This window comes from Entelurus aequoreus, linkage group LG20 (genome assembly GCF_033978785.1).
Source record: "Entelurus aequoreus isolate RoL-2023_Sb linkage group LG20, RoL_Eaeq_v1.1, whole genome shotgun sequence".
Taxonomy (NCBI): Eukaryota; Metazoa; Chordata; class Actinopteri; order Syngnathiformes; family Syngnathidae; genus Entelurus; species Entelurus aequoreus.
The window spans coordinates 34,139,292-34,153,448 of record NC_084750.1 but is presented as its reverse complement, the minus strand read 5'-3'; the positions used below and the strand labels follow the sequence as shown (position 1 = coordinate 34,153,448).

The 14,157-nt window shown below is 39.8% G+C and overlaps 1 protein-coding gene across 2 annotated transcripts in view; it reads left to right on the top strand.

Moving 5' to 3' along the window:
* Positions 1-14,157, top strand: part of med30 (mediator complex subunit 30) — a 148,052-nt gene that overhangs the window by 35,655 nt on the left and 98,240 nt on the right. For both annotated transcript variants that reach the window (XM_062029981.1, XM_062029982.1), the window contains exon 4: positions 13,915-14,022. In XM_062029981.1, the coding sequence (XP_061885965.1) occupies positions 13,915-14,022 (108 nt within the window). The remainder of the gene's footprint in view (positions 1-13,914; positions 14,023-14,157) is intronic.

Here is a 14,157-nt window from a genome sequence, read left to right as displayed (position 1 = left end):
TATTGCTTTTTCAACAAATGTAATGTTGTACAATTGATACCAAGTGCAAAGGTGGTGCAGACCGCCCTATTCAAATGAGGATTGTGAGTGCATTACTGTATGCTGGCCGTTACCATGGAGACACTCATTTCTCTCCACATTTATGTAATCATGCTCTCCAACCTGTGCTGTTTTGCAATGTTGTTGAACATGCAGCACGCACGTGTTCACCCTTTTTGCTATATAGAATCACAATCTAGACCTGAGAATGCTATTTTTAGCGTGCTTAAGGTGCGCTCTGAGAGACCGCATGGCCAAGGTTTTTGCCACAAAAACGGCAATAACCACGATGGTGCATTGGAATTATCCATGTTGCAAGAAATTTTTTCATATAGGAAATATATTATTGATATATTTCTTATACAGTATATAAATTCAAACACCATTTAAAAAACACCAGCAGACAGCAATTTGGAGTTTGTCTGTCTTCAAATCAACCCTTATGTTTTTCATCAGCTCAAAAATAGAATGGCTGGACAGATGTCTAAAATTTTAGTTTCTTACAGAAATATGTTGATCACGGAGGAGTCTCTCTCTCTCCATTGTCTGTCATATTGCAGCAATTGCTTCCTTCTGAACCAGGGCAATGCCATTTGTGTGTATTGCGCGCACATTTCAAATGTGCTAGTTATAGACACAAAACAGCATTAGCAGAACAGTTGTAGGCTTGATAAATCAGATAATAAATCCTCCTCAATACGATAACGATTCATCCGCTACGTTGATCTATCGATGTACATTCCCTAAGATTTAATTACATCGATCTGTGCTCTGCATGTTGGCCTTTCGTAAGGTATGTATCGATCTAGCATTGTTCTAAAAGGCAATCAATCGATACTAGAAAAGAAAACATTGGATTTAAGAACGGTATATATGAAGTGTTTTTTTGCACTTTTAATGGTATAAAGACGTTAAACGTCACGTCAATCTGTCCGCCCGTCTGTGACGTCATTGCCATGTTTCATCAGTCATCAAAAGAAGTATAGCGGAGACCAGAAGAAAAGCAGACGATAGACAAATGAACAAATCACCATTGTGATCCAGTGCGTGGAAACACTTTACGCTTTTGCAAAAATGAAGATTTTCTTAATGAGTGGATCGCTGTTTGTAGGATGTGTAAAATATAATGGCAACACGACAAGTCTCTCAAACCGAATCCACTAAGGCGCCATGGGATTTCACACGACTCCACAATGCCGATTGCTGAGGCCCTTGCAGCAATCTCGCTGCAGCAGCAGCCCAAAATAGTAGTTGGTTACACTTTCTCTTTTGATGATTATAACTGCACTGCTGTTTATTAAAATGAAAGTAGTAGCAGTTGAACCCACAGCTCATTGAACCAGAAGAGATTTCGTTGCGCTTATTTTTTCCAATATTAATTTTGTATTTGTATTATTTTTCTATGTTGAAAAACAACAGCAAAAGTAGCAGGTAAACCTACTGCTAATTCACCCTGAGGAGATGTTGGTTGCACTTTATTTTTGATATTAATACTGTATTAAGTATGTTGAAAAGCAAAAGCAGAATTAGCAGGTAAATCTATGGTTAAAATGTTGGTTACTGTACTTTAATTAAACATCTTTTGAATATGAAACAGAGCAGAAAAGGTTTCCTCTTGTTAATTCAACCTGTAGTGTTGGTTGCACTTTAGTCACAAAAGATGTGAATGCATTGGCCAATCATTTTTTACTTGTTAGTAATTAATTTATACCTAATTCCCTTACAAGAAATGACAGGAATATAGGAAACTTCACCTGCAATGTAGGGTAGGTATTTTTTGAAATTTTACAGTCAAACTGGTGGAATGGCAAAAAAATCTCTGAATTGATTTCAACTCACCGAATTGTTTCGGACCTTATTGTTCTAAATTAACTAACATCCTCCTTGAATTGTATCAGCAACCACAAATTGTGATTTAGACTTAGACTTAGACTTAGACTTAGACAAACTTTAATGATCCACAAGGGAAATTGTTCAACACAGTAGCTCAGTTACAATGATTTAAATCGAATCGTTAAAATGAATTGTTACACCCCTAGTTTTTAAATACCGTATTTTTCGGACTATAAGTCGCCCCGGAGTATAAGTCGCACCGGCCGAAAATGCATAATAAAGAAGGTAAAAAACATATATAAGTCGCACTGGAGTATAAGTCGCATTTTTGGGGGAAATTTATTTGATAAAACCCAACACCAAGAATAGACATTTGAAAGGCAATTTAAAATAAATTAAGAATAGTGAACAACAGGCTGAATAAGTGCACGTTATATGACGCATAAATAACCAACTGAGAACGTGCCTGGTATGTTGACGTAACATATTATGCTAAGAGTCATTCAAATAACTATAACATATAGAACATGCTATACGATTACCAAACAATCTGTCACTCCTAATCGCTAAATCCCATGAAATCTTATACGTCTAGTCTCTTACGTGAATGAGCTAAATAATATATAATATGGGCAGCACGGTGTAAGAGGGGTTAGTGCGTCTGCCTCACAATACGAAGGTCCTGGGTTCAATCCTGGGCTCGGGATCTTTCTGTGTAGAGTTTGCATGTCCTCCCCGTGACTGTGTGGGTTCCCTCCGGGTACTCCGGCTTCCTCCCACTTCCAAAATACATGCACCTGGGGATAGGTTGATTGGCAACACTAAAATTGGCCCTAGTGTGTGAATGTGAGTGTGAATGTTGTCTGTCTATATGTGTTGGCCCTGTGATGAGGTGGCGACTTGTCCAGGGTGTAGCCCGCCTTCCGCCCGATTGTAGCTGAGATAGGCTCCAGCGCCCCCCGCGACCCCGAAGGGAATACGCGGTAGAAGATGGATGGATGGATATTTTACGGTAATGTGTTAATAATGAGTATAAGTCGCACCCCCGGCCAAACTTTGAAAAAAACTGCGACTTATAGTCCCAAAAATATGGTACACACAAAACTTTTGTAGACCAGGCCCATTAGCGAACAATTTGTTTTCTAATACATTTTTTCTTTTTACTGATTTTTATCACGTGTATCCCATTCATCTTTTAGTATCTTATCTTTTAACTCACAGGCCTCTACATTCCAGTTTTGGATCCACCCAGCTATGAGACGTGTCCATTCAGTACTGATTTCTGCTTTGGTTTAGACTTACTTTCATCACCCTTTATGATCATCCCTTTCACAAGTCAGTCACCCTATTACACCTTGGCTCGAACAATTTTGAAAAGCGACATGATCATAGCAGTTTTGCACAAATCAAACACCACGTCATGTTATTGCACAATATATGTATGTTTTCCCTTAAGAGCAGTTAGGATGGGATTCTAGTACAGTAATTTAGAAAGTGTTCAAACTACCGTATTTTTCGGACCATAGGGCGCACCGGATTATAAGGCACACTGCCGATGAGCAGGTCTATTCAGGTCAAAAGGTGCACCGAATTATAAGGTACATTAAAGGTGTCATATTATGATTTTTTTAATCTAGAACACTTCCTTGTGGTCTACATAACATGTAATGGTGGTTCTTTGGTCTAAATGTTGCATAGATTGTTTTACTGACTATCTTCAAGCCGCTTTCTGACAGTCTCTTCAGGATGCGTCGTTTTGTGGGAGGTCTTATTTACGTGGCTCCAGTTCGACAGCGGCTTCTCTCTGTCATTTTTATTGTACCGGTACTTTTTAGTGTTTCCATAGCAACATATATAACTTAAAACTGTACGCTACTTTATATTAGAAATGGCAACAGCGGAGGATGAATTTCCCACAACAAGAGAATAGAGAAAAAGGAGCTTATTGACTAAGGCGCAGGCTACAATGGCAGACGCAGGACTTATGCAGATCCCAAATACACAACAGCAGGAACCAATAGATAAGAAAAGTTGGTTTTGCATAATAGGTTGAAACAAAACGCCAGATAATGTCTCCTAATAGGTGCCATCTTAGGCTCCTTATACACTCACCGTAATAATACCAGTGTGTTGAAACGGAGGGGTATTATTACATCTGACTACGGTAGCTGTAATGACAATCCATCAAGCGGTGCGGCTTTGCTGCTTACCAAAGTCGTACTAAAACATTTTGACAGATTTTTGAGCGCGGTGGGTAATGTTCTATATTCTCAATGAAATATCCAAGTTTTGGGCTTGCGTGCTAATCAGTACTTTTTAGGGACGAGTCATTTATTGAACATGCCTCAGCTTGCAGTCCACGTGTATCTCTTATGTTTGACTGCCATCTACTGGCCATACTTATCATTACACCCTGTACCAAATAAAAAATTGCTTCGAGGTCGGTAAGCACAACCAGAAATAATCCGTACATTAGGGGCACTCGGTTATATGGCAAACAGTCGATTTTTGAGAAAATAAAATTATTTTATGTGTGCCTTTACAGTCCCAAAAATATGCTAATCTGCGTTCTCTTTGGACCATTTCATCATAGCTGTTTTTCAGATCTTGTGTCGGGAGCAGCAGGGGCGATTTGTCTACCCATTCATGTTAGAACGATACACCAGCCTACAGCTAGGTGACAGCATTTCTCAATTTAATCAACAGGCTCCCGTTCTACCCAGTAGAGGTAGTAAGTACACAGGAACACATACAGAGCTAACAGAGGTTAAAGCCTGGTGTATACTCTAGCGTCACGTAACTTGCACAAGCGACGCCGTGTTACCACTTCCCCCTGCGTACCTTCCCGCAAGCTTTGTGTGCACCTCCCAAAAAACCTAGGTTCGCGTTGGCGGCGACGCAGATCGCACAGCTGGGATTGTTCAGTTTTGCAGAAGAGCAGATTTTGTGTATGAAATGCACAAATTATTGTATGAAATAAAACCGTGATTAAACATTTGCATGAAAACAGATATTGTGTACTTTATTTATCAGTGCGCTATGAAAAGAAATTACTTGATGTGTCGTTTTCAGCTTATTGTCTTGTTGCGTCCGGAAGAAAGTCAGCAAGTTCGACACTCTTTTCGACTCTCTATCAAGAGACACTGCCCCTTAGTGTTTTGGAAGAGAATTACCAGTCTGGTGCCACCCCCCTACGAAATAACTATAAATCAAACTAGACGCCGTCAGAGGGGACACAAGCTATATGACGCAAGAGTATATTCCAGCCTTAAATGATGGATACGTTTGTAACTGGAATGAAAAGAAAAAAAGAGTTGTCAACAGTATGTTGAACAGAAAAATTATCAATAGTAATTGAATTCAGATGTGGCGTGGGATATTCTTGTTGCCCGGGGGAGTCATGACAGAAAACAATTCAGAAGCACTGTCATAACTCATGATACTTATCAGAATATTTTGGTATTGTTAATCATAGTATTATAATACAGCATTTGTGCAATGACTGTCCAACACAATTTGCTCTGGAAGATAAGGTTTATTGGAAAATTAAACAGTTGCATGGTGGAACCTTTGTCAGCTATACAGACAACTTTCAAGAACATTTGAGTAATCTTAATGTTACACAAGCAAAAATATGCACCACACTATCTACTATTATAAAAAGTAAGTAGAAGTACAGTAGATAGTATGGAATGGTATTGTACAAACCCTGTTTCCATATGAGTTGGGAAATTGTGTTAGATGTAAATATAAACGGAATACAATGATTTGCAAATCCTTTTCAACCCATATTCAATTGGATGCACTACAAAGACAAGATATTTGATGTTCAAACTCATAAACTTTATTTTTTTTTTGCAAATAATAATTAACATAGAATTTCATGGCTGCAACACATGCCAAAGTAGTTGGGAAAGGGCATGTTCACCACTGTGTTACATGGCCTTTCTTTTTAACAACACTCAGTAAACGTTTGGGAACTGAGGAGACAAATTTTTTAAGCTTCTCAGGTGGAATTCTTTCCCATTCTTGCTTGATGTACAGCTTAAGTTGTTCAACAGTCCGGGGGTCTCCGTTGTGGTATTTTAGGCTTCATAATGCGCCACACATTTTTAATGGGAGACAGGTCTGGACTACAGGCAGGCCAGTCTAGTACCCGTACTCTTTTACTATGAAGCCACGTTGATGTAACACGTGGCTTGGCATTGTCTTGCTGAAATAAGCAGGGGCGTCCATGGTAACGTTGCTTGGATGGCAACATATGTTGCTCCAAAACCTGTATGTACCTTTCAGCATTAATGGCGCCTTCACAGATGTGTAAGTTACCCATGTCTTGGGCACTAATACACCCCCATACCATCACAGATGCTGGCTTTTCAACTTTGTGCCTATAACAATCCGGATGGTTCTTTTCCTCTTTGGTCCGGAAGACACGACGTCCACAGTTTCCAAAAACAATTTGAAATGTGGACTCGTCAGACCACAGAACACTTTTCCACTTTGTATCAGTCCATCTTAGATGAGCTCAGGCCCAGCGAAGCCGACAGCGTTTCTGGGTGTTGTTGATAAACGGTTTTCGCCTTGCATAGGAGAGTTTTAACTTGCACTTACAGATGTAGCGACCAACTGTAGTTACTGACAGTGGGTTTCTGAAGTGTTCCTGAGCCCATGTGGTGATATCCTTTACACACTGATGTCGCTTGTTGATGCAGTACAGCCTGAGGGATCGAAGGTCACGGGCTTAGCTGCTTATGTGCAGTGATTTCTCCAGATTCTCTGAACCCTTTGATGATATTACGGACCGTAGATGGTGAAATCCCTAAATTCCTTGCAACAGCTGGTTGAGAAAGGTTTTTCTTAAACTGTTCAACAATTTGCTCACGCATTTGAAGACAAAGTGGTGACCCTCGCCCCATCCTTGTTTGTGAATGACTGAGCATTTCATGGAATCTACTTTTATACCCAATCATGGCACCCACCTGTTCCCAATTTGCCTGTTCACCTGTGGGATGTTCCAAATAAGTGTTTGATGAGCATTCCTCAACTTTATCAGTATTTATTGCCACCTTTCCCAACTTCCTTGTCACGTGTTGCTGGCATCAAATTCTAAAGTTAATGATTATATGCAAAAAAAAAAGGATATTAGTTTGAACATCAAATATGTTGTCTTTGTAGCATATTCAACTGAATATGGGTTGAAAATTATTTGCAAATAATTGTATTCCGTTTATATTTACATCTAACACAATTTCCCAACTCATATGGAAACGGGGTTTGTAAATATAGCGAGCGTTTTTTCGGTTATAAAATGCTAGATATATTGCAGTGGTATTTGATGGTATCAAACAAGAACTTGGAGTTCTGCCAACTGTGTAGTTTTTTCTGGCGCTATTAAATGGGCCTGTCTCAGGCCCCGTTTACACTAAGCCGGACAAGGTTATCCAGGGTAAATCCCACCTAACCCTATCCGTGTCCACACACAACAATGCCACCGTTTAAGACCCCCTCCCCCTCTGTCCGCCGCCGCAACGCGACCCAATATGCATGTGCGGAAAATGCGCACGTCACAGTCACCTCCAGTGTTGCTTTGTGTGCAAGTTTTTAAATTTAACTTATCTGAACAATATCCAGTGTTGTGGTATTTCAATTAACTGGAATCCAGTGTGCTGTGGCGCCCTGTTGTAGTGTTTCAAACCAGAGCCGTCAAAAATTAATCAAATCTTTATTAGACACGTAAACAATGTGATAAAGAACATTTTACATCAATCAAAATAGGGATCTAGATATCTGGTCAGGACACTCCTCACTCTCTTGCCTTCACCTTCATTGTCCATTCGTTTTTGGTGACTTTATATACTCTGGACCTAGACGTTGAGTCGGCGACATGCATGGCGGACAATAACTGATAGTCTGCTTTGCCAGTCCAAATGCATTCGCTGTTTTCCGTAGTCTTCCCTCGACGGCCAGGTTTTAAAAAGCACACGCTACCTTTTTTTTATCACATCCACGGGAGCTCGCATTCTCGTTGACTCTCCTTCGACAAATGGCCAGAGTTTTTTGTGCATTCGAAAGTTCTCTTGCCGTCTGAGAAGTGTTTTATCCGAAACAGCTGCATTTGCTTTCTCTTAAGGCAGGGGTGTCCAAACTTTTTCCACTGAGGGCCGTATACGGAAAAATTTAAGCATACGGGGGCCATTTTGATATTTTTCATTTGCAAACCTTGACAAAATTTATGGATTTTTTTTTTTTTTTTTTAACCTTTAGGGCTCCCGGGGACTATAAAGGGTCTCAGTCATTAAACTGTTAAAAATAAGTCAAATTACTATTATTATTTTTTATTTAACGCTTACAGTAAATCTCTATATCAACTTGAGGTTGATATAAAGTAAAAAAAAAAAAGGTTTTCTGTCAAAGACAACTTTGATTTTTATAGTAAAACTGAAATATGCAGTATTTTGTAATTAGAGCCTTAAAAGATCAATGATGCAGGACACCATTGATTTTAAGTCTTTAATATTTTTGAGTAATCACAGTGAAAAGTTAAATAAAATCCTACTAAATATATTTGGGATCCAAAAGGTCCCCCACTCAAAGTGATACATTTTTATTAGTTTTTTTTTACTTTTAACACTTAAATTACGAGATCAACATCAGATATATCTGTCGATTTTACATTTGAACTATTATTTTGTTTGTTTTATGCTCTTTTGTCAAATAAAACTTTGATGTTTTTATATGGCAACCACACAATATATGCAATATTTTTTCCACATAAAACATTTTAAAGTGATATTTTTAAGTAGTAGTTCATTATAACATTTTTTTTTTTTAGCAATGGCCAAAAAATTAAAAATAAACAAAGACAAAAGAAAAAAAACAGCCTGCATGGCAGCTTTGTGTCAACATTGCAACTTTTTCTTGTTAGATTTCACCTCTTTCCACTTTTTTTTAAATGTATTTTTAAATTTTTACAATATTATCAATTTTGCAGTTTTTGCAGAATGTGTGGCGGGCCGGTAAACAATTAGCTGCGGGCCGCAAATGGCCCCCGGGCCGCACTTTGGACACCCGTCTTAAGGTATTCATATGTGATTTCCACAAGCGTCTGTACGTGTAGAAGAATGAGAAACACGGGCATTTCTGGTTGACTCGCCTTCATATTTCCAGCAGTTAGCCCAGAGTTACGAAACCGCTTTATTATGAAGCTGGCTGTTGTGTGTTCTTTCGGACGTCACTTTCTGTGTGGGGCGTGGTCTTTCTGGCGTCACTTCCTCTCCGAACTCACTTTGTAAACGATCAATGAGTCCATACAAAGCTAAGTGCCAGAGATTCAAGAATTACAAGGCTGACTTACCCTTGTAAAAATTTGTCCGAGGAAGAGGACCTTAAACGATAGTTTAGTGTGGCTGAAACGGGGCTTAGGCTAAATAATTATTTGTTTAAGGGGTTACACGACTTAGTGTAGACATGGCCTCAGAAGTAAACTACATCTCTCATGATCCCTTGAGCAGAGCGGGGAACCTCTTGCGATGTTTAAATCAGAAGTATGGACACATTTTTGGTTTAACGGTGATCAAAAAAACAATCAAGGGAAAACTATGTTGGAGTCTCTCTCTCGTCGGTCTGATGAATAATTAGACAAGCGGTTATTTCATTTTGGCATAACTGCTCATGTGGAAGAGCGAACATGCAAAAAACCAAAAAAACACTGCACACCGCAACGTCTACGAGTGGGGGAATGATAAATGATAATGATAAATGGGTTATGCTTGTATAGCACTTTTCTACCTTCAAGGTACTCAAAGCGGTTTGACAGTATTTCCACATTCACCCATTCACACACACATTCACACACTGATGGCGGAAGCTGCCATGCGCCTTAGGCACTAACCAGCACCCATCAGGAGCAAGGGTGAAGTGTCTTGCCCAAGGACACAACGGACGTGACTATGATGGTAGAAGGTGGGGATTGAACCCCAGTAACCAGCAACCCTCCGATTGCTGGCACGGCCACTCTACCAACTTCGCCAATGAGAGTTATATAAGACCCCACTTAATGACCCGTCACCCTAAGATATCCTTGATGTGAAACCAAGAAGACACTGAGGCCAAACATCCATTTCTGAGGTATTTATATTGCTAAAAGTTAAATTGTCAGGTAACCTCCTGAAAATCTGCATTCTCCAAATACGGATGCGGCTCTTGAGCGACGCACTGGTCGCTCCGTGGAGCTTTTTCAAAAATGTAATGAAATGGAAAAAAATGGGTAGAAAAAATATATTTTTTGTTGTCATATGGTTTCTGTAGGACGACAAACACGACACAAACCCACAGTTTATTTAATAGGTTTGTGTTTATGCTTCACTGATGAGAGTATTTGGTGAGCGCCGTTTTGTCCTAATTTCAGCGGCCCTTGAACTCACCGTTGTGTGGACCGTGACTCAACAGTTTGTTTACATGTACAACTTTCTCCGATGCTGCCACAGAAAGACGTGTTTTATGCCACTCCTTCTTTGTCTCATTTTGTCCACCAAAAGTTTTATACTGTGCATGGATGTACAAAGGTGAGCTTTGTTGATGATATTGACTTGTTATGGAGTGCTAATCAGGCATATTTGGTCAGTGCATGACTGCAAGCTAATCGATGCGAACATGCTATTTAGGCTAGCTGTATGCACATATTGCATCATTATGCCTCGTTTGTAGGTATATTTGAGCTCATTTAATTTCCTTTACTTATGTCCTCTGTGTATTTAGTTTATTTATCAATGTTTCATGACACATTATCTGAATGTAATACTGGCTGCATTTCCGATAGTTGTTAGTGTGCCCTGTTGTTCCATATCACAGCAAACGTTAGCCAGCTTGCAAAGATTGTAATAAATCCTTTAACTTGGACACACACATCTATACCTTTGGTCATTTCCAGGAGTTATATCACCCTCTGAGAAGTTTTAGTAATATTTTCCAATGTTGTAAAAATGTGTATAATAAATATTACATTTCAACATTTCTGTCAATGAAGATTTGCGTCAGCCTGCGACACAGTCATTTTGATAGTAGGTTATTATAGCTAATATAGACACTTACATCATGTGTTGCCTTCATTATAACACTTATATAAGACTTTTAAAGTCATTTTGATAGTAGGCTAATACAGCTAATATAGACACTTACATCATGTGTTGCCATCATTATAACACATATATCCATCCATCCATTTTCTACCGCTTGTCCCTTATATAAGACTTTTTTTTTGCAGCTCCAGACAGATTACTTTTTTGTATTTTTGGTCCAATATGGCTCTTTCAACATTTTGGCTTGCTGACCCCCGTCCTTATACAAAAATGTCCATTGAGGAGGACAACACATTGTTTTTACATTTTTACACTGAATTTTACATTGACAGTTTTAGAGACACTCAACTAAAAGTGTAGGTTTTTTTTCACGTTTGGCATACACCGTTACCTGAAACAGTTGATATTCCTGCACTATTTTATGCACTTAAAAATACCTCCTTGTAGTGGCGTGGCTGTGATGATAGAGCAACTTGAGGGTTCCATGTTTGATTCCAGCTTCCGCCATCCTAGTCGCGGCTGCTGTGTCCTTGGGCAAGACACTTTACCCACCTTGCTCCTACTGCCACCCACACTTGTTTAAATGTAGCTTAACACTTTAGATAATGGGTTGCACAATGTAAAGGGCCTTGAGTCTCGAGAGAAAAAGCGCTATGTAAATATAATTCACCTCACTTCGCTAATGACTACGATTAGAACTTTCGAGTTAGGTTTGTGTTCAATTACAATAGGTTTGTTTATCCTAAATATTCCTGCTACTTTATTGTACATACTATGGCATTTTTACCAAGTCTTCTTAATTTTTTGACATTACCACAACAGTACAGTATTGTGGCCTTAAAGGCCTACTGAAATGAGATTTTCATATTTAAACGGGGATAGCAGATCCATTCTATGTGTCATACTTGATCATTTTGCGATATTGCCATATTTTTGCTGAAAGGATTTAGTAGAGAACATCGACGATAAAGTTCGCAACTTTTGGTCGCTGATAAAAAAAGCCTTGCCTGTACCGGAAGTGGCGTGACGTTACAGGTTGAAGAGCTCCTCACATCTGCACATTGTTTACACCAGCAGCGAGAGCGATTCGGACAGAGAAAGCGACGATTACCCCATTAATTTGAGCGAGGATGAAAGATTTGTGGATGAGGAAAGTGACAGTGAAGGATTAGAGTGCAGTGCAGGACGCCACGGTGTATCTTTTTTCGCTCTGACCGTAACTTAGGTACAAGGGCTCATTGGATTCCACACTTTCTCCTTTTTCTGTTGTAGATCTCGGATTTGTATTTTAAACCACCTCGGATACTATATCCTCTTGAAAATGAGAGTCGAGAGCGCGAAATGGACATTCACAGTGACTTTTATCTCCACGACAATACATCGGTGAAGCACTTTAGCTTCGGAGCTAAAGTGATAGCATCATGCTTAACTGCGGATAGAAACAGAAGAAACATGCCCCTGACTGGAAGGATAGACCGAAGATCAACAATACTATTATTACTTCTACTATCAGGAGACACCGAACCAAACCCTGGACCTGTAACCACACGGTTAATGCTGTCCAGCCTGGCGAAGCCTAGCAATGCTGTTGCTAACGACACCATTGAAGCTAACTTATCTACGGGACCTCGACAGAGCTATGCTAAAAACATTAGCTCTCCACCTACGCCAGCCCTCATCTGCTCATCACCACCCGTGCTCACCTGCGTTCCAGCGATCGACGGTGCGATAAAGGACTTCACCCGATCATCGGTGCGGTCGGCGGCTAGCGTCGGATAGCGCGTCTGCTATCCAACTCAAAGTCCTCCTGGTTTTGTTGCTACAGCCAGCCGCTAATACACCGATCCCACCTACAGCTTTCTTCTTTGCAGTCTCCATTGTTCATTAAACAAATTGCAAAAGATGCACCAACACAGATGTCCAGAATACTGTGGAATTTTGCGATGAAAACAGACGACTTAAGCTGACCACCGTGCTATTCCAAAATGTCTGCTTCAACCCGTGACGTCCCGCGCAAACGTCATCATACCGAGACGTTTTCAGCCAGATATTTCCCGGGAAATTTAAAATGTCACTTTATAAGTTAACCCGGCCGTATTGGCATGTGTTGCAATGTTAAGATTTCATCATTGATATATAAACTATCAGACTGCGTGGTCTGAAGTAGTGGGTTTCAGTAGGCCTTTAATAACGTAACAATATTGTAGTGTGACATTTTGACATTGTTGCATTCCTAGTAGATGTATACCTAATTGAGCTGGAATGAAATTCTTAACTTTAGCTTTGATAACAAGGAAGACACGGAGAAGTTGGGACATAGCAAGTGGTACTGCTTTTACTTCAAGTAAGTACAATAAGTCTATTTTTTTTTTTTCTTGATAATGTTTACTTTTTGAATTACTTTAAATCCGAAAAGGTTTTTCAAGTGAAATGCCAATTATGTTGTTCCAATATCCATGTGACATGAAACACAATCACATATTCACAGTCTGAAACATGACTACAATACAGTATGCAGTAAGTATGACAGCTGTCTTGCTCCCTTCTTCCCCAGGCTGACCACTGGGAGGCACTATGATGTAAAGCAGGCGTAAGGCAGTCCCACTCTGTAATGTAACGCAGACAAGGTCAAGCGCACGGTGTGCTTAAAAATGAATGAATTTCCCACTCTGTGTTCCGCCTTTCACTATGTTCAAAGGAGACAAGGGAGACTTATCTTGCATTTACGGTCTTACACAGAATCTACATTTTCACCAAGGCATTAAAACAAGATTGCCCATAAATGCATTTTTTTTGTGAGCCTATAACTGCACTTAAGTAAAGTAGTGCTTTTCAAGGCAAGACGCACAAGGGAGGGTTATTCCAAGATTGGGGTCAGTTGAATACACCTGCATAATCTCTACTCATAGTTACTCTGTTAATGCTCAGTCATATTGATTATTCTTATCCATGCTGTCCTTTCCAGCAACTGATACCCTTCCTCGAGGATGACGGCACCAAACATGATGACCACTCAGCCGGTCAGAACCGCCCTGCCGCCGAGGACCGAAGAGAAATCCTGGAGGTCAACAAGGTATTGTGTTGTCAATACAGCCACGCTCTCGGGGTTACAAGCATCAAGTTGATGATAAACTGCCCAAACGTTTTGTACCTTGTCTGGGCAGCCATGATGTTTCATAAGTTGAAACTTTATCACTACATGTCAGCC